The 25005-nt window shown below is 38.4% G+C and overlaps 1 protein-coding gene across 1 annotated transcript in view; it reads left to right on the top strand.

Annotated features, from left to right (window-relative positions):
- The first annotated feature begins 429 nt into the window (after positions 1–429).
- The window catches only part of sli (slit guidance ligand), a 59477-nt gene continuing 34901 nt past the window's right edge, over positions 430–25005 (top strand). Inside the window, 6 exon segments of the mRNA XM_065236215.1 lie at positions 430–450; positions 3016–3131; positions 14033–14104; positions 14737–14808; positions 15401–15544; positions 15637–15872. Coding sequence (XP_065092287.1) covers positions 430–450; positions 3016–3131; positions 14033–14104; positions 14737–14808; positions 15401–15544; positions 15637–15872 — 661 coding nt within the window.

Raw genomic sequence — 25005 nt, 5'->3', positions numbered from 1 at the left:
AAAAAAGAAACCATATTTAGTAAAGCTTCCGGTTGACTGAATCCGAATTACCAGGCCTTTCGCTTAACTCCTGACATCAGATTCTGTACAGCCACCTCGTCCACTTTGTTCACCGCAGAACGCCAGTTTGACCTAAACAGCTTCTCGCATCCAACAGTTGGTTGGGTCTTCTTCAGGTTCCGCTTAACGATGGCCCAATATTTTTCGATTGGGTGGAGCACTGGCGTGTTGGGAGGGTTCTTGTCCTTGGGCACCACCTGCACTTTTTGGAGGCATACTACTTCATCGCCTTTTCTCCGTACTGGCAGGATGCCAAATCTGGCCAAAACAGCACGGAAAAATCGTGTTGCTTCAGGAAAGGCAGCAAACGTTTTTTCCAGACACTCGATCGCGTAAATTTCTTGATTGACGGTCCTATCTGCAATGGAAATGTCACATTTCAAGTCACAGGTACAGATAGTCTGCAAAACCAGATATTTCTTCGACAGTTTCATATGCTCGAACTTCGTCAGCATCGTCGTGTACAGTTTCTGGGATCGTGTTTTGGCCGTCTTGTTTTGTTTATCGTTGCGATTTGGAGTCACTACCTTATTAGAAGTCAACAACCTAATAAATGGGTACCATACACTAAAGATATAAAAGATGGTACGACCATACCACATAAAGTTGGGATGATAACCCGAATTGGTGGTTAGGCACTTCTTATGGTTATTGTTTATGCAGGCAGTCCGGCTCGCTTTTTTTAGCTCGATGCACGGTTGTAGACTACACTTCCAGCTTGTTTGTCGACACTCTTTTTGTCGTCATTGCGGCTTCCGGCTTTCGATTTCCCCCCGACCCAGGCTTCCTAGTTGCCAACAAATGTTCCCCAAACACTTTTATTACGCTGGTGACAGTTGATTTGGCTTCTTTTAACGATTTCGCTTACTCGGATTTTAGCTATGCGCGTGCAAAATTTTGATGCGTTGCTCCTCTTACTTGGACGCCATTTTGATAACTGAAGAGCAAATGTCAAAATCAAAATAGAGGCATCATTCTACACGTACACACCTGCAAAATGAGAGGTGTTCATAAATTCTCGATTAAAATAAATCCGTTCAGTTTAAGTCGACCAAATTTTGATCGTAACACCTTTTAGTAATGGGAAACCATCGGAAAACTGCGCTTGGCCATTTTACCCCAGGGGTGCGTTTTAGACCCTTCTACTATACTTTTGTAAAATCTGTTTATTAATTTATTTGATAAGGCTCAATCGATTTAATTTTGCAGAGCCAAGGATTATTATTCACTATACAAAAACATCTTAAAACTATAGTGAAAAAGTACAACACAATAAACACTTTAGCTTCCGATATCCAATAAGCCTTCTCCATCAAAACGGGAGCCGTTTCCAGTGGTTTTATTGTATGGCAGTATCACCAACGAGTGGCAGACCGCTTCCATAGCAGCAATACCCAAAACGTGGTAAGCACTCACACACTCATCACGAATAGTTGCTTTCCAATATCGACGACGCATCGACCGAAAGAACTGCTGATGACGAACAATGAGGAGGACCACAAAATGGTTGCTGCCGAAAAAAAAAGATTATCGCGTGACACACATCGAGAGTGACCTGTTTCTGTCGACAACCAAGTGAACACTGTTTTGTAACATGATTGAGTGAAAGGGTGTCATGAGTAAGCTACGATCAGAAAATTGAATACAATAAGGACTGTCCTCCCCTATATCAATTTCTATCTTATCCAACTCACACAAATTTAAACATTATATGAATTGAACAATGTTCCTCATCCTATTTATCTTATTAACTCAAAACTGGCACTTTGAAAACACGACAGTTTCAAAAACATCATATTAGAATTATGGACAATGCAATGCGGTGGATGTTTGGGTAGCTGGGAAAAACTATTAGCTAAACAAAAGTATACAGATAATTCATTAATGCCCAACCCTGAGATTTATATTGAACAACTTAGTCGAAAATAGCAAAACGATTCGACTTCTGTGAAAAAAAGTGATTGAACTTTTACTTTAAATAGGCCAAGTGTTCCGCTCATACCTACTCATACCTGAATTGACCATTTTTTGAAATCACTGTGAAATGATAAATGTTTGCAATCTGTGCTGATGTTTGAACAACTATTGATTGATTTATCAGTATAGTTTTGGAATTTATTGGCAGAGCCTGTATGAAGTTTGAGTAATTTTAGTAAAACGTAATTTTAGTAATAATTTCTCAAACATCATTTGGCACATGAAATGGAGATTAAATTAAATGGAATAATGCGAAAAGGATGACAAAACAAATCAAAATTGCAAATAAGGCTACCAGAAATACACTTTTCTGATGCTCGTAGGGTTACTAGAAGTTCAAACTAAAATATAACCCCATTAATATGCACGGTGTATCGTTCATATTGACGGGAGTCTTTGGTAGTAAAATTATAAGCATGTGGAAGATCTTTATTATGGCTACAAATGAGCAAAATTTCAAAAAGTTGTGTACATTGTATTTCATTCCGTTTCCGTAGTTTCATTCCGTTTCCCATAAAATTTTATAAATTAGCCCGTAAATCCAGATCTCAACCAAACTCGCGCAAGTCTGGTTCAGGTGTTCGTGACCTCAACACAGATTAAAAGAGCAGCGGAGAGTAGATCGCATTTCACGATATTGCTCCCTAATAGCTTTCACAAGACCATCATGTAAGCTCCTTCAAAAGTTGGATTTTATTCCAGCCTGCGCCAGCCAAAACAATTTCCATTTTTGTGACATGCTAAGCAGTTTCCTGTGTCTACCTTTCATCTTTCCAGCACAATAAGCAAAGTTAAATTATAAATTCCAGCACTTTCCCGTGACCATAAATTAAGATCTAATTGACACATTAATTGACTAGCAAAATATTTCCATATAAGAGCAAAGTAAACCTTACTCCGATTGAAAGTTTTCCTCCACTATTATGATAGCGAAATAAGCTCCGCATACTTACACATACGAAGGACACTTCCTAAAAGCACTGTAAACTAATTTCCGTACGTTTTTCCTTTCTCGCTTACAGCGACCTCCAGGGCAACAACATCACCGTCATCTATGAATCCGACTTCCAGAACCTGTCGAAGCTGCGAATATTGTAAGTATAAAACTTGAAACTCATTAAATTTTAGAGAAAGTAATTTAACATCCCAACTCACTTACACTCGCTTACCACTTATCGTACATGACTACGGACTATGTGCCGGTAGTTTGAGTTGCTACATCAAACAGCAAGCGCTGCAAGTAGATTCCTTTTATAGTGGTGAATAATTAAATTTCATGTGAATCAGCGCCGTTCAAGTAATTTTAATAGTATTACCGAAACTTTTGCTGTGCTGCTGCCTGTTAGGGACGACCGGGTAGTTTATAGCAGAACGACGATGCTTTCAAACTAATTACATCCAGTCAATTTCCGATTCATTAGAGAGAATGGAAAATTGTGGAAGAAACTATTTCCTCTCCGCTTGAAGTTTGAAATCAGTGACAGCGTAAAAAAATCGTCAAATTTACAAAAGTCGTACAATGCGTTACAAAGCTCTAACAAAACACTCGTACATCCGTGTTGGATTTCGTCGTTCGCTGTAGAGTGTCAACTCGTTTGAACCACACGTCCCAGTCGACGGTCACTTTGCAGACAGAGTCGCATCAACCCGCTGCTATCATTTGGAATCGATTAAAGACGATTCATTAACGAAAGCCTCCAATCTTACCGGTCACCTTCGGTGAGAAACCTAGGCAAAGAAATAAAATTACACATGTTATTTGAATAATGAGCTCGTTAAATAAAGCTACCTGCGCTAAATCAAACTTTCCAGGGTGATGAAGTGATCGCTTTAGGGTGATAATAAATTGGGCCATAGGCACCGTTTATTAATGAGTGTGGTGCAAGCCTTCGAACTAATGTCCTCTACAGCCAGAGGTGATCTATGCTGAACTTGGCGGGGTGCCACCAGCCGTAAATTCCCGGAAACTTTCCCAAACAGAATAGGTTGATTCGAATGCCTATGGTTATGAGATAGACGTCCCATAATTAATTATACATACTTTTTCGACACAAAACAATAGTCAGCCATTAATTTATTCACTGTGAAATGGTGATCTTTTTTCAATCAACTCCATTGCCGTCCGCAGGCAGAGATGCACGACAGGAGATCATTTACAATTCATTTTCGGCAATATTTAAATCACATTCGATCGGAGAAATTTGGCATTCCACACTAATTTTGTTGTATTCACCTTATGTGATGTGCGAATGGGGTTTTCAGTAATTTGATACGTTGGCCTCTGGAGTTACCATGAATTTATTGGATATCGAAGATCGGACCAAATTGTATGGGATTAGAGGTTAGTTGAATAGTACCGTAATCTGGGTACAAATTTATGACTTAGTAAATAAAAAAATACATTTCAACATTCAGTGAAATTAACCCTTGGTAATAAAAATTTGGGATCCCTGAATCCGAATCAAATACTTAAATGCTTTATTTTCAGCAGAAATTTTACAAAAAATTCTTGAAATGCATAGCTGGGCCTAAATGTAGACGATTTCTTAAAAAAAAATACAGGGTAAATTCTTCTGAAGATATACTTAAATGATTTCTTTCAATATCTATTACCTGAAATTTTCTACGTGACAACGCGACCCATAATGATCAATTTCATCCCGGATTACGGTACAAAGTTCAATAGCTGATATATAAATCAGGGTGGCCAGTGGACCTGGAACATTGGTAAAACCGGGAAATAGCCTGAAAAATTCGACGGTAGAACTGGGAACAATCATACCCTTATTATACCCCGGTAAAATAAAATAACTCAGTCATACAAAATCAGATTTTGATACCAAAAGATATGTGGATTAGCGTGAGCGTAAGAGGTAAAATATCATAAAATAATATCAGAAATGTGTACCATGCTTGGCATACACAGTTTTGGTCACGGCCTGCTCATTTTTTTTCAATCAACTCTCTCCTCAGGAATCCTCCAGAGCCTATTCCTTTTGAAATTAATCTAATATCATTCTTTAAATTCTGTTTATAATTCTCATTGAGTTCTAGTCTTTTCTTAGAATTATCCCCATACAATTTTCTTCAGAATCACCTGGGATTTCACCTTGAAGTTCTTTTCACAACCATGGAGTTATTCTAAGAATTACCTAAGAAATCAATTAAAGTCATCCTTTCATTGCTCAGAAATTTCTAGGAAATTTTCTCAGACTTGCTAAGGACATAAACTTAGATTTTTTTTTTCTTTTGGAATCCTGGTTAGAACTCCCATAAGATGTTTACCAGAATGGAATTGTGATTCACCTCGCATTTTCCCTTAAATTCATATTTTGATCAATTTTAAATGTCTGAAAATTCCATACGTATCCTGATCATTCTCTACCTCTGAACATTCTAAGATAATGATTTTTTTTTTTAATTCTGAGTTCCTGTAAATTTTTAAAAGTTGTATACTTCTATTATATTTATCAATCCCATATTTTAAATAAAATCAGCTTTTTTTCTCACTCCTTTTATCTTAAAGTCTAGGTTAACAAATTTCAAAAAATAATAATAATGTCAAAGCATTAGAGTCTTGGAAATTTATTTTAATCAGATTTTCAACCAGGGAATTCACCTTGAAATCCTTTTCACTAATCACTGATGATTCTAATAGGACTTATATCAGAATGCTTTTGAGCTTTTGATTTTAATCAAAATTCCGTTGAGTTGTTTTCCAAGATTAACTCTGAATTTGTTAGAAATAATTCTGCAATTCTTTGGAATTTTAAAAAGTATTACAAAATTCATCAAACTTGTAGGCAAATTTTTCAGGGACCATGTATTTATTTTTAATCTGGGATTTTGGAAACTTTTCTAAATCTAATTGAAAACAAATGTCATATTGTAAGACTCAAAGCCTGAGAATCATGGATTTTTTTTAAATTGAAGTTTCAATTTAGTTTGAAGCATTATCGTAAAATTTCGATGCACTGTTTTTAAAGTACACAAAATTTGCGTCATTCAATTTCTTCCGCTATTTTATACTAAATGACGTGTCAATAAAAACTGTTTTCATTTTTTTTTTTTCGAAAATGCATAACCTCAATTTTTCATTCTGAAATTCGATATAGCTACCTATTCAACCCAATAACTGACCTTCCATGACCCGGTTTCTACTTTGATTTTTTTTTTGAAAATGCATAACATAAATTTGACCTCAATTTTTCACTCCGAAATTCGATATAACTACCTATTCAACCTAATAGCTGACCTTGCATGACCCGGTTTCTTTGTAATGTTGGTGCTTTAAAATCATAAAAGGACTCATGAATTTAAAAAAAAGTTGGAAGGGTTGTATACTAGATACGACCGCAGGGTTGGCGTTGGATAACGTCTGTTATGTGTTGTACTTAATTGTGTATATTATATTTTAGGAATATTCCTTAATAACTCTTTTGCGAAAGTTTGGTGGCCCTGAAAAGGGCCGTTTTGTTGGGCTGATGTTGTTGACAATGATGGAACGGGTGACCTTGTTGGACGCTTATATAGTAGAACAGAAAATATCAGAGGTGTCAGATACTCGCATCTGATGTCTCGGTTGGAGAAAGTATAAGAATATAAAAAAAATCAATCGATTTTCACCATCTTTAGACAATGGTTAACTTTTAACCATTTTTCAATAGTTTACAGAATGAAATCAATAGTTTCAACATTCAGCAAATTGCTAGAAATATTTCCAATCGATTGATGCCATTATCTCGTAAATCTATCTAGAGACGGTTGAGTTATTATCGTTCAAAATCTTTTAATTTTTCGTAACGCATCCAAAATGACTGTTTTCAATTTTGTACCCCCGTATGTTGCCGAAAGACGTTATCCAACGTCAAAAATCAGCGGTTGAAGCTGTTGATGTTTTTTACCACACTCGCTTCGTTGTCGTGCGTGACTCTCATGCCGTCTCTCTGCCGCCGAGGTTGAGGTTCGCACTGACAATAAGCTCGGGTTCACACGGGTTGGAACTGGCTCCAAACTGGATAATAAACAAATTCGATATAAGTAAATCATTTTCTTTTATGCACAGCCTACTACGGTCAATGAGCTGGATTACAGAGGTGAAGCAATCGGTTAAGTTGTGTGAGTAAAACCCCTGTACGATACAAGCAATTAGTGACGTCACTACTTGCGTTTACGTTGATTTTTTGGTTTACTAATACAACAATATTTCACGATCTGCTTCACCTCTCTCTGTACCTCATTGTACTACGGTATGAGCTATCAGTTAGCGCTCAACTTCCGAGCCGATCAGTCGATGTTTTCGGACGAGCAATTTCGGGAGTCGATCACGGACTATATAGTACGTTTTTGTCAGTTTTTCTCGACCGTCGCAATAAGTTTTGTGTTCGGGGTTCACCGCGACTTCAAGCGCCACGATGTCGCGTCGCGAAAATACGTTTCGCGTCGATTATTCGCAGTTTCCGAAGCTTCTCACTCACGACGAAATCCATAAGTTCGTCGGAAAAGAACTCGGTCTTTCGCGCGAAAATGTACTTCAACTCCAGCCAAGCAGGCGGTTGGGATGTACCTTCGTGAAGGTCAACAGCCTCGAACTAGCCGAGAAGATCGTGGAACAACACGATGGCAAGCACGAGTTCGTGTTTGATGGAAAGTCGTACAAGCTACGCATTACGATGGAGGACGGAGCGGTGGAGGTGAAGTTCTTGGAGCTCCCCGAAGGCATCTCCAACGACCAGGTCGCAGCTTTCCTCGCCGATTACGGAGAGGTTATCAGTGTTCGTGACTTACTGTGGGACGACCGTTATAGCGATTTCGGCGGTGTCAAAACCGGTGTTCGTGTGGCTCGCATGGTGGTAACGAAGAACATTCCTTCTCTCGTAACCATCCAGGGCGAAGAAACTGCGGTGGGGTACAAGGGGCAGCGGCAAACCTGCTTGCACTGCCGTGAGTTTGCACACATTGGCATTCCATGTGTGCAAAACAAAAAACTGCTGGTACAGAAGCTCGAAGCAGACCAATCGTACGCGAACGTTACGAAAGGCAAACCAACACCGACCAAACCTACACCAACCAAGCCAACACCGACCAAGCCTACACCGACCAAACCTCCACACAAGCCTTCACCGAACCCATCGGATCTGCGAAAACCGCCGATCGTTAAACCAGGCCCATCGGGTCTGCCTCAAAACCTCACTGCAACAAGTGAGACACGCGCTGTAGCTGCACAGCAGAAGAGCACGATGCTGCCCCCCGCTGCTCCCGTTGCCGCGCAACAAAAATCCACCACAGCGCAAGCTGTCGTTGAACTATCGCCGATTTCCATCCCGATCGGCCCTATCGTATTGAATCGCAGGACCGATGGCAACGAAACGGACAGCTCACAAGCATCGCAGCTCTCAAACAGCAGCCGACGCAGTTCTCGCCGACCGCCGGGTAAGAAGATGCGGCACTCCGGAGAAAACACCACTACCACTGCCGAACACGGACACGGACAGATTTCCGATGAAGACATGCAACAATGATGGAGTACATCAGCTGTAACATCGGAACTGTCAATATCAACACGATAACCAACCCAACCAAGCTAAACGCCCTTCGCACGTTCGTCCACACGATGGATCTCGACATCGTATTTCTGCAGGAGGTTGAGAACGAGCAACTTGCTTTGCCCGGCTACAACGTTGTCTGCAATGTCGACCACGCGAGGAGAGGAACGGCGATTGCCCTCAAGGAACATATCAAATTCTCGCACGTAGAAAAGAGCCTGGACGGGAGATTGCTCGCCCTACAGATACACAACACTACGCTCTGCAATGTGTATGCCCCATCGGGTTCCGCTCTTCGTGCCGAACGAGAGCGGTTCTTCAACAACACCATCGCCTATTACCTTCGTCATCGCACCGATCACATCATCTTTGGAGGCGACTTCAACTGCGTGATTCGACAATGCGATGCAACGGGACAAAACATGAGTCCCGCTCTTCAAGCCTCCGTATCCCAATTACACTTGCATGATGTGTGGCTGCAGCTCCGTCCACGAGAGATGGAGTACACCTACATCTCACACAACTCCTCGTCCAGGCTCGATCGGCTGTATGTAAGTGCTGGTCTGCGAGAACAGCTGAGATCGACAGCTGTCCATGTGTGTTGCTTCTCGGACCACAAAGCCGTCACTGCGAGAATTTGCCTCCCTCTCCCCGACAGAGCGCACGGTCGTGGTTTCTGGTCTCTCCGTCCCCATCTCCTAACAGCAGAAAATATCGACGAGTTCCAAATACGGTGGCAATACTGGACTCGTCAACGCCGGTATTACCCGTCGTGGATGGAATGGTGGTTGTCGTGCGCAAAGCCGAAAATAAAATCTTTCTTCCGATGGAAATCGAAACTCGCATACGACGGTTTCAACCACGAACAGCAGCGTCTCTTCGATTTACTGCGAAATGCGTACGACAACTACCAAAACAACCGTTCCACGCTCACCACCATCAACCGAATAAAGGCTGAAATGCTTTTACATCAGCGGCGATTTTCCGAAATGTTCGTTCGGATAAACGAGACGTACGTTGCTGGTGAGCCTCTATCAACCTTTCAACTGGGTGAGCGAACCCGACGAAGAACCACCATCGAGCGTCTGAGGAACGAGAGAGATGAGATAATCGACGATTCAACTGCTATTCGGGATCATATGGTCCAATATTTCACCAACCTGTACGCTCGTGGGAACGTAGATGAAGAAGAAGAATGCGGCCCTTTCCACTGTGGGAGAGCTATCCCCGAACAAGATGCCGTGAATGAAGCCACCATGAACGAAATAACAACGACTGAAATCCTTTCTGCCATCCGGACAAGTGCATCCAAAAAATCACCGGGCCCCGACGGGCTACCTAAAGAGTTTTATTTGCGAACATTCGACGTGATTCACCGTGAGCTGAATCTGGTCTTGAATGATGCCATCAGATCAAACTTTCCAGCGCAATTTGTCGATGGGGTGATTGTTTTAGTGAAAAAACGTGGTACTGGGGAAAGTGCACGCTCATACAGGCCAATCAGCCTGGTCAATGTGGACTATAAAATTCTTTCGCGAATCCTTAAGCAACGGCTTGAAAATGTGCTACGTACCCACGGTGTATTAACTGACTCTCAAAAGTGCTCAAATTATGGAAGAAATATATTTCAAGCCACACTCGCAGTGAAGGACAGAATCGCACAGTTAAAAGCAAACAGACAGAGAGGGAAATTGGTCTCTTTCGATCTCGACCATGCGTTTGACCGTGTCGACCAAAGTTTTTTGTTCAAAACAATGCGAGGTCTGGGCTTCAACACGGCATTTGTGGACTTACTTTCCCAAATAGCAGTGGCTTCCTCGTCTCGCCTACTGATCAATGGACACCTCTCTGCTTCCTTCCCGATACAGCGATCGGTGCGCCAAGGGGATCCTCTTTCGATGCACTTATTTGTGATTTATTTGCACCCTCTCTTGCGGCGCTTGGAGCAAGTTTGTGGGACAGATCTGATCGTCGCATACGCAGATGATATCAGTGCTATCGTAACCGGTGCCCAGCAGTTGGATGCAATGCGAGATTTGTTCAGGCGCTTTGAACGAATAGCCGGAGCACGCCTGAATGAAACCAAAACAACGGCAATTGACGTCGGCCAAATCAATAACCCTGTGACTGTGCCCTGGCTTCGAACTGAAACCACAATCAAAATTCTTGGTGTAGTTTTCGCTAATCCAGTTCGATTAATGGTTAAGCTGAACTGGGACGCACTCGTGACAAACTTTGCTCGGCAAATATGGCTACACTCGCTGCGCAGTTTGTCGTTACACCAGAAAGTGACACTCTTGAACACCTTCCTGTCGTCGAAAATGTGGTATATGGCGGCAAATTTACACCCGACGGCAGCACACGTGGCGAAACTGACAACCAACATGCGGAAATATCTTTTCCGTGGAATATGTGCATCCGTACCCATGCAGCAGCTGGCACGCAGACGGGAGGATGGTGGCCTCAACCTACATCTTCCAGCAATGAAATGCAAGGCGCTGCTCATCAATCGGCATTTACACGAGATCGTTTCCCTTCCTTATTACAATTCCCTTCTCATCCAAGTAAATCCACCACAACCAAATTCCCTTACAGATCTTCCCTGCCTAAAGCTAATCCTAAACAATTATTCAAACTTCCCTTTCCAAATACGCCAACACCCTTCCGCCGATCTCATCCATCGCTTCTTCGTAGAACGCACCGACAAACCGAAAGTGGAAACAACAAACCCCGAGATCAACTGGCCCCGAGTGTGGAAAAATATCGCTGCCCGTGGTCTGCTACCTACGCAGCGCAGCTATCTATACTTGTGGGTAAACCAAAAAATCTCTCACCGACGGCTGCTGTTTACGATAAGGCGTGCGGATGGTGAACAATGCATACACTGTGCTGTGCAAACCGTTGAAACCATTCAACACAAATTTTTTGGCTGCCCTAGAGTACGGGCTGCTTACGATGTACTTCAACAAAGGCTGTTGGTTGTGACTGGCAGTCGACGCTCTCTTCGTTTCGATGATCTCCTTCGGCCCTCACTGGAGGGGATTGCAGCGTATAACAGAACACGGATATTGAAATTGTTATTTGTTTATATCACCTTCATTGATAACAGTAATGGCAGGATAGATATTGATGCATTAAAATTTAATTTTGAAGTCGAGGTTTATTAATTATGTGAATAATTTTTACTAAACATACAAACGACAAATAAACGTACTTTTATAAAAAAAAAAAAAAAAAAAAAAAAAAAGCTATAGGTTACGTGCTGTTACGTGCATGCAAAGAAAACCAAGGCATTGTATGTACTTGTGAAACGGGAACCTTATTTGTACGATGGTGCAAACATTATCACGCATACGGTACGTGAGATCTATTCTCGAATATTGTAGTGTGGTTTGGGCTCTATACCATGAAACTTATATAAATCGTATAGAATCAGTTCAAAAACAGTTTTTGTTATTTGCTCTTGGGAAACTATGCTGGACCTCTTTTCCCCTTCTCTTATGAATCCCGTTGCATGTCGATAAACATTGAAACAATTAAGAAACGAAGAAAAATTTCCATGATTTCCTTTGTTAATGATCTTATCTCACAACGCGTAAATTCAGAATAATATTAGCAAACTTAAATTTTTACGTACCATCACGCATGATAAGAACTCGACACAACTGTCGCCTCACAGAACGAATTATGGTAAAAATGGACCAATCAATAGAATGATGAGAGTGTATAATAATTATTGTGAGAGTATAGTTCCAACTATGTCTAAAGATACAGTAAGGAGAACACTCTCATCTCGTTAAGTTTCAAAAAAAAATTTATTTGCTAGATATTTGTATGTGTAGTCTATATTGATTGACATTTTCAAATAAAACGGTTGTTTTAAAATAGAATGTAAGGCAACAGCACTATTGTAAAACGGTCTTCACTGATTGACGACAAATAAACAAACAGTGGATGAAAATTCTTATTAAAATTAAAACGCGAAATGTATTCACGTGTATTAAACGGAAATCAAAATATGTCTCAAATAATAGGACTTGATGAAAGTAGGACTACATAAAATAAACATAAAATTGGCGTTAAACATTTTTGTTAGACGAATAATCAAGATCATAAATTTCAAATCCTGGTAATTTGGCAAATCTTGAAAAGGTTTTGAGGGAGGCAGAGCTGGGACTCACCAAAATCTTATCCATTATTAGAGGGGTTGAACAAATTTAAAAGCCATTATGTAATTATTACATGGCCCCTAATTTAATCAAAACAACGCACAATGGGGAAAAAAGACGAAAAACAACATTTTGTTTTGTAGCATTTCCAAAACTTGCTGAAACAAAAATATGGTTCATAAAATTTCTATAGGTAAACATGCGGAATCGAATGGAAATGGATTCATCCTGCACACTTAGTTTTTTCTACCAAGCTCGGCTGTGCAAATCTCGGCAAAAAAAGTTTCACTGAGATCTCAGCAAGCATTTCATTTGTTTGCTGAGATTCAGCTAAGCATTATCCGAGACTCAGCAATCAAATGTAAATTTTGCTGAGATCTCAGTGAAACTTTTTTTGCCGATATTTGCACAGCCGAGCTCGAAGAAAAAACTAAGTGTGTGGGGAGATTACTGGAAGTTAGTTTTTTTTTTTGCTTTTATGAACACACAAAATCGAAGACAACTTTTTATATTTTTTTAACATGGATTGAAAGTGACTTTTTTATTACTGTATTTTTTCTTCTTAAAGTTCGATTAAGCCCCTACAACTTCTTTTCGGACATTGTTTTTATAACATTAGCCGTTTTCAAGCTAAAATGTGTTTCAGCAAAAAAAATAAGCCAATATACCCTTTTAAAAACTTAATTTGGAAAAGTGGTTATCTTTTAATGAAAAATGTAATCTTAGGTAGCAACCAACCCATGTGCAATGTTTCATCTCAAATCGGAAAAGATCGTATCCGACCGTTTTGCTATTTGGCGTGGAACACTTATGCTTAGCATAGCAACCCAAATATGTTATTTCTATCAAGATTCGTTTCAAAGAAATCTTCATAACTTTGGTAGGTATATAACATATTTAACCGTTATGTACCTCGGGTACCCAGCTTTTAGCACGGTGTATAAAAAAGCAAAATAAATTCTCGCGCACATAAGGGTTACACATGTTAGAATAATTCAAGTAAGCATGTTTGAGAAACTCCCAAGTAACCATCAAGCCCGCCAATCGCCCTTTTTGCAATATAAAGCTGATATACCGCTGATAAAAAGTATGGAAACCCTATATTAACCTGGTATTGCACAAAGGGCGATTATCGGGCTATTAGCGGGTTTGGTGGTTACTTGGGCTATGCTCTACAAGCACACTTGATTAACTTGTTCCTTCTAGTTATAATACTAAAATAAAATGCCTATATCTATTTTTCCTTAAATGAATTCCATTTCTTCACTACTTTTTTTTCAGGCAGCTGACTGACAACCAGATCTACACGATAGAAAAAGATGCACTAATCGATCTTTTATCTCTGGAGCGATTGTAAGTACTGGACTTTCCATAGCAAAATACCACTGACACGTGCTTACACTCACAGTTTCTCGATAATGATGAATTTCGGGTGCAATATGCAAAATTGTTTACTCCTTAACATTTCATTCACATTCAGTTTCTTTTAAATTTTGGATCAGCATCAGGAATTCAACATTAAAACCTTTGTTTACTTCATCACACTCACAATCACACTGTTTCCTCATCAGTACATCTGCTTCCAATTTCCTACCACTCTATCATGTGTACGAAACACACAATGACGAAAACAGTTGGCGCACAACGAACCGTCAATTTCCCTAATTGTTCGATAAAATCACTATCGTAAAATCGATTTTATTAATCTATCACACTTCTCGCCATTTTTGCTGCCTACGTTCCGTTTTCCGCTGTTATATGTATATGCTTTTCGTATTGTGTTTTATGCCAATCGGTGAAGTTCTGTTTCAGGCTCCATTCCTCCACTGACTGACCCAACCACCCAACCCATAACACCCCCCCTCCCCCTCCTCCCTGGATTCGGGCAATAATGAAATGTTTGATTTTATTTCGGTGTGTTATTTTATAATTGCTCTCTTCCCATTTTTCTCGCCTCACGCGCTCTTATTTCTTCTTTTTTTCAGACGACTTAATAGCAATCGCTTAAAATCAATACCAGATAATTTTTTATCAAGCGCTGCTAATTTATTACGATTGTAAGTAGTAGGATGTATGAAATGATTTATGATTTGATATCGTTTCTGTCGCTTCGCCCTGTGGCTACTCCATTGCAGACTGCCGCCCGTACCCTGCCATTACAGCGGGGATGGTGGTGGCCGCGTTCTTGAATATGGCCTTTGGCGATTTTATCGGTTTTATAGTTTAATTAATTTGCACCCATTGCTTCTGCCTGCTCTTTTTGGTACTAACTGAATGCTTTGATTTATCGGTATGAAATTCTAGAATTCCTTTCGGTTCTGTTTAGCATGCATATGAACAGAATTTTCTTTATATCAAAGTGAAAAGTAAGTAGTTTACTTGAAGATCAGTTGACTAATATAGGCTTTCAATAAAACACAAATCGATTCACAACCATCAGAAACATACTAAACAATGATAAATTTTCTAAATCTGTTTGTGGACAATCTTGAAATACCCAAAAAGGTAGCCACATCCAACAAACACAGTTTACACGACATGGAGTAGCCACCCAGTGGAAGAAGAATAAATTATGATTGTCCATCCATCCAATAATATTTGTCCATCTTAAAACAAACCGTTTCTATCCTCTTCATCCCATCATTGCAGAGACCTGTCCCACAATGCCCTCGCGGCAGTTCCAAAGCGTGCTTTCAAAGGCGCCACTTCACTGCGGAGCTTGCAACTGGATAATAACCAAATCACTTGTCTGGATGAACACGCTATCAAAGGACTAGCGGAGCTGGAGATATTGTAAGTGCTAAACCAACTCTCCCAATCCAGTTCCCAGTATTGATTTCAGTCCATTGACCTTACCCTTTCAATCAATTCCCTCTCCGGCACAGGACGCTCAATAACAACAACATCACAACCCTGCCGCGTGACATGTTCTCCGGAATGTCCCGGCTACGGGCGCTGCGCCTCTCGGAGAACCCATTCGCGTGTGATTGTCATCTGTCGTGGTTGGCACGGTATCTGAAGAACGCACCACGCCTGGCACCGTACACACGATGCCACTCGCCCAGTCAGCTCAAGGGCCAAAACGTGGCCGATTTGCACGAACAGGAGTTCAAGTGTTCAGGTAAGTAGACACTGTGCATAGAGATCCAGTTATCTTATCGGGTGATTTGAGTGTGACATGACTTATCAAATTTAGGGGTTGATGTAATCCACAAGTCACAAAATAAGGTTCAATAGAACGGAGGTGAATTGATCAGCCAGCGGTGTGATATTCTTCGTTGTCTCTCGCTTTGAACTTCCACTTTACGGTGAATCAATTAATGTTAAGAGAAGTGTGCCAGTTATGGCACTAGTACTCCCCTAATTGGCGATACGGCCAAGCTCATGTTCAAAATAATGTTTTACTATTTTTTACCGTAGGCCTACAGCACAGTATTGAGAATATCTTCTTGTGGAAGAAATTTTGGTTTATATGAAAAATTCAAGGTTTAAGCCTTATGGCAAATTTGAGGACCGCTAGTGCCATAACTGAAGTATACCCTACACACTTAGAAAAAATCATGTAAATTTAGGTGCTCTGAGACTGACATATACGAGCGTCAATTTTGACATAAAATTATGTCATGATAGACACGAAATTCAGCTCAATCAAACGTACACACTTACAAATAACTATTTTTACACGAGACGTAATCCATCTTTGACGTAAATTATGGAACGTAAACAAACATGTCATGTAAAATTAAATGTTCCCAAACCAAAACATACGCAACTCGACGAAAAGTACGATTGATTGAATTTATTTTCTCGTTTCTTTCAACTGATTCTTGTGTCATTTGGGCCGCTTGCATGTGTCGGTCTCAGGGCACCGAAATTTACATGACTTTTTGGTAGTGTGTACGTTTCGTCGAGTAACAAACTTTTCAGTCTCGGAGCACTTAATTTTACATGACATATTTGTTTACGTGTCATCCTTTATGTCAAAGATGGATTCCGTCACATGTAAAATTAGGATTTTCGAAGTGTGTAGATCAAACTGATCAAATCTCCAACTTTATTTGATGTTTTAGGGGAAACGCATATGTAATCTCGTATTTTTTGTAAATAATATTAGTCAGGGACCAAGAAGATAGATTAGCATACACACTTAGAAATAACTACTTTTACACGAGACGTAATCCATATTGAACGTAAATCACGGAACGTAAACCATCTGTTCCCAATGTTTGTCGGTCGAATATGTCCCACGGTACGATTTCTTCGAGCAAATCACAACGACGGTATTTGTGTTGTAACGTAGTTTTAGCTGTAAGTTTATTTTTACGTTAGTTTTAGAGTAGTTCATCAGATTTAGTTTTACTTACAAAAATCGGTGTGCATGTGTAGTTTTAAGGACAATTCATTTGTACTAGACAATACTTTTCACTTTTTCCTGCATGATTAAGGTAAGTTAGGTTAGGTTCAAACAATTTAGATTAACAACTTACAATTTGCATGAATTTGTATAAAACTTTAGGTAGGAACAACTAATTTCAATAATAGGTTTAGCGGTATGATTATTAGCTGTAAGGAATATTTTAATGTAATTTTAAGCAAATTTAATCCATTTTTATTAATTTTTCACCTTCTGATAGCACGTTTAATAGATTGACTTCAATAGAATGATCTACAATAAACGAGACAATGTAGATCTTCACACTCTATCTCCCTCCTCTCTTTCGGTTCTGTCACTGTGACAGTTTCGTTGACAGTTCACCCGAGCCGCTACTGTACCGTCACAAGCAGTGTTCCCAGTGTCAACACCATCATTTCAAGTAATATTAAGTGTTATCAAACCGAAACATACGCAAGTCGACAAAGAGAACGTTTGATTGAATTGATTTTCTTCAAAGTGTTTTTTTTTTTTTATGTTACTTCAAACGCGAAGTTAGCGATTTTCAGAGTTGGTTGGAAATGCTAACATGAAGCTTTAGTGTGATAATTTATTAGCTAGAGAATGATCTTTTTGAAGAGGGTAGGTGGATAGTTCCGTTAGAGTACGGGAGTATGAAAATTGAATAGAAGTTGAAAATGAGCGAAGGGCCATTAATGCGACAGTTTTTAAAGATAGACGCACACCTTTTGCCTAACCCGTACGATGTACGCGAAGATTTGAAGTATGTCTTCAAATCTACAGGCAAAAGTGTGCACCCGCCTTTGCTCATTACTGTCTGCGACTGTGAAATAGTTCTAGCGACGTTTCATCACTAACCTAAAGACCCACGTTGCCGAAAGCATTTCCAGTCGAGGTGTGTTATAATGCAATTCTTCTTTACCCAACTATTGTGTTGCTCCTCTCGTCATGACCAACTTGGTCATCTCAGAGAGAAGGCAGTAGGGTGGTTGTTGCGTGCTGTACCATCATCAGCATTGTTGACGGTTACTCCCGCCTTGAGTTGTTACAATCAAAGTGTTTTTTTTTTTATGTTACTTCATACGCGAAGTTAGCGATTTTCAGAGTTGGTTGGAAATGCTAACATGAAGCTTTAGTGTGATAATTTATTAGCTAGAGAATGATCTTTTTGAAGAGATTTTCTTGTTTCTTTCAACTGATGCTTATATCAAAAAGGCCGCTCACATGTGTCGGTCTCAGCGAACCGAAATTTACATGGCATTTTCGTAGTGTGTAGGGAAAATCCACAAATGACGTAGTATTTGAGGGGGAGGAAGTTTTGACCGGCCATGTATAAGGTAGAGCGTAGAAGCAACCTTGGAAACCTCGTCGAGTAACGTGACGCGTGCCAAAAAAAATTGAGCCTGAAGACACACCAAAGGTGTAAAAAGACTCAAAAGGTACGCGGTACATATTGAGTTATCATAGAGTCAATCAAAGAAATATATACAAGTGTTCTTCCATGGGAGTGGCTGGGAATCTGGATATATTTTTATCCAGTGTCCAGATATATTTATCAAAATGTTCAATTATAACCTTTTATAGAACAATCCATAAAGGATTCAGGTTTCTCCTAAAATTCCGACTAAAAAAAATTTGATCTTTTTTCATCTTAAAAATCTCCCAAGGCAGGTTTACAAAAAAATTCGGAAATCGACTTTCATCAAGCCATTTAGCATCAACATTTGATGAATTTTTGATAATCGATTTTTTTTATTCCAAATTAATTAAAAATACATGGAACGTCGAGATCAAGGGCAATCTGTAAAATAGTATATGAAAAATATATTAAAAATTATGTCTTTCTGGGATTAATTTTCTCTTTTTTTTGTGATATTCCGGAAAAAATTGTATTGAAATCAAGTTTACACTAGATCTCGACGTTTTGCATTTTTAATTGGCATCACAATTTTTCCGCAGGAAGACGATTAAAATAAATAGTTTCTGGTTAATACTGGACGACGACGTTTCATGCATTTTTAAGTAATTTGGAATAACAAAAAAAATCTTCTTTTTTTTTATTTTTCAGACAAAAAAAAGTTTAAATTATGACGATTTTGCGCCTTTTCAAATTATGTCCGGTTGAGCCCTAATTTTGCATAGGGTCTTTTTTCGAGGCAACCAACTTTTTTTATATGGTCAGTTTGAAAAATTCGGTTCTTTTTTTCATAAACTTTATTTGCACCCTAATGTGTACATCATCAGTCAAATTCAAAATATTTTTCTATGTAGAAAATAGTCAAAACTGCCACTAAGTCAATTTTCAGTTTCAACCTCCAATTTAACCACAAGAGCACTTCCCACTCGAGTAATAAAATGTGATGCTGAAGTACAAAGGTAATGTGACAAACTTTACATTTTCAAAAAATAGTGATATCCAATATACAAAGAGTGCTGCAAACTCCTATGAAGCTTAAAATATCTTGGTTTAGAATGTAATGTCGGCCTAAATGTCCCTAATTTGAGCCCATACATAAATTCAGTAATCGACTAAATTTTCAATAGCGACCAAAAATATCCATAACGCGTTCATCTAGATAGAATTGATGAATAGCAGATTTTTAGCGATGGGCCCAATCTTAGATCCATTGGCCAACATTAGAGCCATTTCCCCTATTAGATGGCATATTTATTTTTTCAATATATTTTTCTATGTCCTTTCTTATTTATTTGTTGACAACACACCACCATGGAACACGATGAATCACGTTTCCTTCTCGATTCAAAAACTTCCCAGCGCTAATCAGCCAAAAGCAGCTGAAAACGATCAAAACGAACAAACGCACAAAACAGAGAGCTCACTTAAAACAGAACCGTATCCGATGGGTTTTGAAACTCGAATCCTGTTTAACCAAATTGATAGCTGCGCACAAAATTGCTTATACTCATCTAATCCTCTATACTCACTTACTTAATGAAAACTTACCGTTTCAAAATAAGTTAGAATTTACAATGCTATTTTTGTGATTAATAGCTATTTTTGACGTGTTTAGACTATTCTTGAAATTTCAAGGCCATTTTGTCTTTATCAACCCAGTCATTTTGAATTTTTGGACCATTTTAGGTGATTTTAGGATCATAATTACTATTCCAGATTAGTATAGCAGTTATCAGGCCGTTTTAGTAATTTCAAGGCCGCTTAAGACCATCTTAGTGTTGTAGGTAAAGCCATTTATGTAGCTGGAAGCCACACACTACGAAAAAGTCATATAAATTTCGGATCTCTGAGACCGACACATGCAAGCGGCCCTTTTGACATAAGAATCAGTTGAAAAGGACGGGAAAATCAATTCAATCAAACGCACTTTTCGTCGAGTTGCATATGTTTCAGTTTCAGGACACTTAATTTTACATGCCATGTTTGTTTACGTTCGATGATTTACGTCGAAGCTGAATTACGTCTCGTGTAAAAATAATAATTTCTAAGTGTGTACAATTACTTATGTTCCTTACACACAAAAATTGTTCGCTGATTGCCAAATTGAGGAGCTCGAAAAATAAATTAAGCCCATCCTGTTATGCCAATGAGCGCAGGAGTCTACTTTACGAAATGGGCAATATGCATTTTTTTTTAATAATTGCGGCATTATCAGTTTAACGAACTTTTCTATTTGGTTTTAACACAATTTTGTCATGCTCATGCATTTTATTTTCATGCGTTTCGATGACTTCAGTGTCTTCAGATCATTTTCGCACATATATGTTTTGTTGTTTTTATACAATTTCGTTACGTTTTTCAGCGTTTGAATACTATTTTGGGGCTTTTAGGTCGAGATTTTGACGAAGGTTTTAGTGAAAGCCAATTCTTCCAGTGACAATGTTAACCATAGTTTTGGCAGAACCTGGAAGTCGGAGAATTTCCCTATCAAAATGTTCTCCACTTACAATAAACATTGCGAAACCATTGACAATGACAAAAACTAAATTGAAACAATACTTCAATTCTATTCGTAAGTTCTGACACTAACAAATAATACAGTAATGAGAGGAAATTTACCGCTCGGAAAAAATAATTGCGTTTAGATTTTTCTTAGAAATATTGGAAAAGATATAAAAAAACTAAAAAAAACATTTTGAGTGTTTTGTTTTATTTCCTTTTAATTCCGTTATAATTGCTTATCTTTTAAAAAATACGCGTATTCGTATACTACATGCAGACTACATCATTGCCAAGAACTCAACATCACTGAAGAATTCATTTTTTATCTTCGACTTATATACTAATCATTAGGTACTATAAATAATCAAGTATCCAACTGCCATGTCACATTTACCTAACCAATTTGGTTGGTACCTAAATTTAGTCTCCAATAGGTAGACATGATACGATGTGTGGTTTTAGGTAGCTATCTAATAAGTCTCGAGTATCCGTTTCCTTGATCTCTATAATTTTAATTGTTAATTGTTAATGTTTAAATATTTCTAAACTTTCTGCTACGTCTAGTTTCCAAGGCGAAGATACACTCCGCAGGATATTAATATTATCCTTTGTCAAATTGTGCTCCTTGGTAAAGATATGTTCTGCAACCTTAGATTTAAATTCGTAATGAAGTCCTTTATCTATCTCCTTGTTAGCCTTTTTTTTACCTTTGCGATATGTTCCTTAAACCTTGTTTCCAAAGTCCTTTTCGTCTGACCAATGTAGATATCATAACAATCTGGACAAGGGGTTTTGTAGACACCGGCTTTTCCTAATACGTTTATTGAATCTTTTGTTGATCCTAACAATGACTTCAGCTGATTTGTCTTGCTGCTGAGTACTATGTAAATCTAAGCCAAAACTTCTAAACTTCAAACTCAATGGTTTGGTAATGTTTTTGTTGAAATTCACTGCTACCCGGTTTAAACCCTCAGTTACTGGTGTAAAAGTTGTCGAAGTACGCCTAAAATGATCACTTGTGCTTCCTCTTAGCGATACAGGCAAATCGAAGGAAATAACGCATTTTTTTTAAATCTGATTTTTAAATTGAACTAGTTCAGGATTCTACTAAATCTGGATAGCAGTAGAAATTATAAAAAATATAATGTATTTAAAAAATCATTACATGAAAGATCGAGATGCTATTTGTCAGAAGTTCCCGACCAGAACGTTATAACAAAATTATATCATGATTATATCAACTTCTGTTATACATAATAACCGTTGATATAATCTTGTGCAAAAAGCTCTGTGGTGAAATGAGGAATAAAAAATCTATATACAATCTTCACACTGCCGTACTCTAACGGAACTATCAACTCTATGCTTTCATCTACTCCATCTATCGTATAAAAATTACCACTACAGTCTATTATTTGAAATTAGCATCATCAACTAAATAAAAAATCATCATGGTATTTAACATAAAATTGTTACACAATTTGTTAGAATAAAATTTAAAACAACTTTTTAACTAAGTTTGTTAGCATTAGTAGCTCGAAAAATGAAACGGTTTGTTTAATTTTAATTTTTTGTTTTGTTTTAGTCTTAAGCCGGTAGTAGAATTTAAATTTATTTAAGGGCTACGGAAAAGTTTTCACATGGAATTGGGCTAATAGGGTTAATGTCCCTAATGTCAGCCAAGTGTCCCTAATATTGGGTCCATAAATAAATTTCGAAGGCAAGCATTTTTTTGATAATGATTAACTAAAAATCAAACATATTCATTTGTATTGTCCAGATGATGCATTTTTCTATGAAAAATTTAAGAACAGGAGATTTTTTTTAGATCCATAGGAAAAAGCTAGTGCTTTTTCTCCTATTTTTTTACAGCATTCTCTTCTGATTGGGATGCTAAGAATTAAATAAATTATTACATTCAACTCTCCCTTACTCGATCTCTCTTTAACTTGATTCTCCCTAACTCGATGGAAATCCAGGGGCCTCATTTCGCAAGTCGAATCAAACTGCCTAGCCCAAAGCGACTAGGCTACTATATATTGATTCCGTAATACCTGAAAATGTTACGTTGGTGATTAAGAATGCACAGCTAGCATTATAGAATTGAAATTGTCACTGCAAGGCGCTTCTGATCAAAAGGCTTACCTAGATTTTAACTATCTAGGAACGATTGCGTAATAATAGTGTGAACCAATGCTATATTCGCTCATGAACGGAATCCAAAAACATAAATTATCAGTTCAGTTGCGTTCTTTAAATTTTGGCGTGCACCTTTTCAAATACATATTTTGCAATTTGTGAAAAACAATATGTTTTTGATGATATACAAATTAAAATGATCAATGGAAAATTGCAACACTAACCGTCGAACATTAACAATCAAAACTAACATCGAATATACCTTTAATTTGCAATGGTGTGGGAGACAGATCTCAACGCATAACCAAACAAAATGTGCAACTAACACTGTATTAGAATTCAAATAGTGCATATGCAATTAATGAATCGCTTTCATCTTATTTCTGTTTTGTTACATATACTTAAATTAATTACTTTCATATAGCTACGTTTAAGAACGGCGCCGGTGGTGTAGTGGTAAGCGTGATTACCTCTCACCCCAGCAGGCCTGGGTTCAATCCCACTCGGCGCCGCCGGGATGTTCTGAGGCATAACATCTCTGATCACGCCTTCCTTCGGATGGGAAGTAAAGCCGTTGGTCCCCGGTTCATGAGTTGATGGGTCGATAGGTAGGGTCCAGGTGTGGGAGCTGCCTTCCTGGCACGTCGGTAGCATTGGTGCTCAGCACGCAAAACAAGATCGACGGAAAAAAACAAACCAAAGGAAAAAAAAAATATATATATATATATAGCTACGTTTAATGCTTATGTTACTTTATAATCAGAAAAAAATAAAATTTCTTATTAGCGAGTGCAATGTAAACGGCAATATTTGAGAATTATAACAAACTTTGTTACAAATGTATTTAGCCGTTTACGTCAGTGCAGCAAGAGTTCAGAGAGTGAGAGGTGTTGGGAACACACGATTTATTTTTAACTCAGTTGCCGGCGCCAGTGAACTAAGAAGGCTCTGCCTGGCATACACAAAAGGTTAGCTTGCATCTACCCCTTCGTCAACAGTAGATTTAGACTAGATGGTAAAGGTACCAGATTTTCCACTAGCCAAGATTGTTATAAACGTCTGGGTTCGAATCCCTGTGGCAGCTATATAGACGCTTTTTGTGTTTGTAAAGCAGGCTAAAAGGAAAGAGAGAGAGGGGTGCTGTGTTTGGGGCCAGCGGGGGGGGGAGCAGATGATTTTTAAAATATTTTAACAACAATCTAAAAATAGAAAACACTTAAAAAATATGTTACCCAAAAACTGTGTTAAAAAGTCCAGTTCATACCCTTTTTAGTTTTTACCCTAATGGGTTATTTTGAAACAAGGTGTGTTAAAAATATGATATAACCCTAAAAATAGTTGTTATATTCTTGATAGTACGTAGAAGATTTCTTGTTATATTTTTTGTTATTTTAACTACTAACGGTACATGTTTTATAACAGACCATGTTACGAATAATTTTATATCTCAGTAACACAGTGTGTAAGATCTACCACCGATTCCTAGTCCTGACTACTTCAAACTAGGGGAACAGGATTTTTCAGCAATCCAAGGAACACATCTTAGTCCTTGTTACTTTTTATGCCTTGTTGATAGTGACAAGACTCGGCTTTGTCTACCGAGGATGATCTTGAAACAAGGGAAAAAATGAGTTAGTTGTCTTCATCTATGTGATTCCTAATCTTCTATTCGTTGTTCCCTAGTTTAAAGTGGTTAAGACTAGGGTTCTGATGCATGGTCATTATCGGTGTCATACCTTAATTTTGTTGCTAAGGAATCCAATTTTGACTGACAGAGGGGTGCGCCTTTGGAGGGTGTTTCAA

This window comes from Ochlerotatus camptorhynchus, unplaced genomic scaffold (assembly GCF_037179485.1).
Source record: "Ochlerotatus camptorhynchus isolate MF236.1 unplaced genomic scaffold, CSIRO-AGI_Acam_v1.1 ptg000536l, whole genome shotgun sequence".
In the NCBI taxonomy this organism is placed as follows: domain Eukaryota; kingdom Metazoa; phylum Arthropoda; class Insecta; order Diptera; family Culicidae; genus Ochlerotatus; species Ochlerotatus camptorhynchus.
This window is presented reverse-complemented; position numbering and strand designations above follow the sequence as displayed.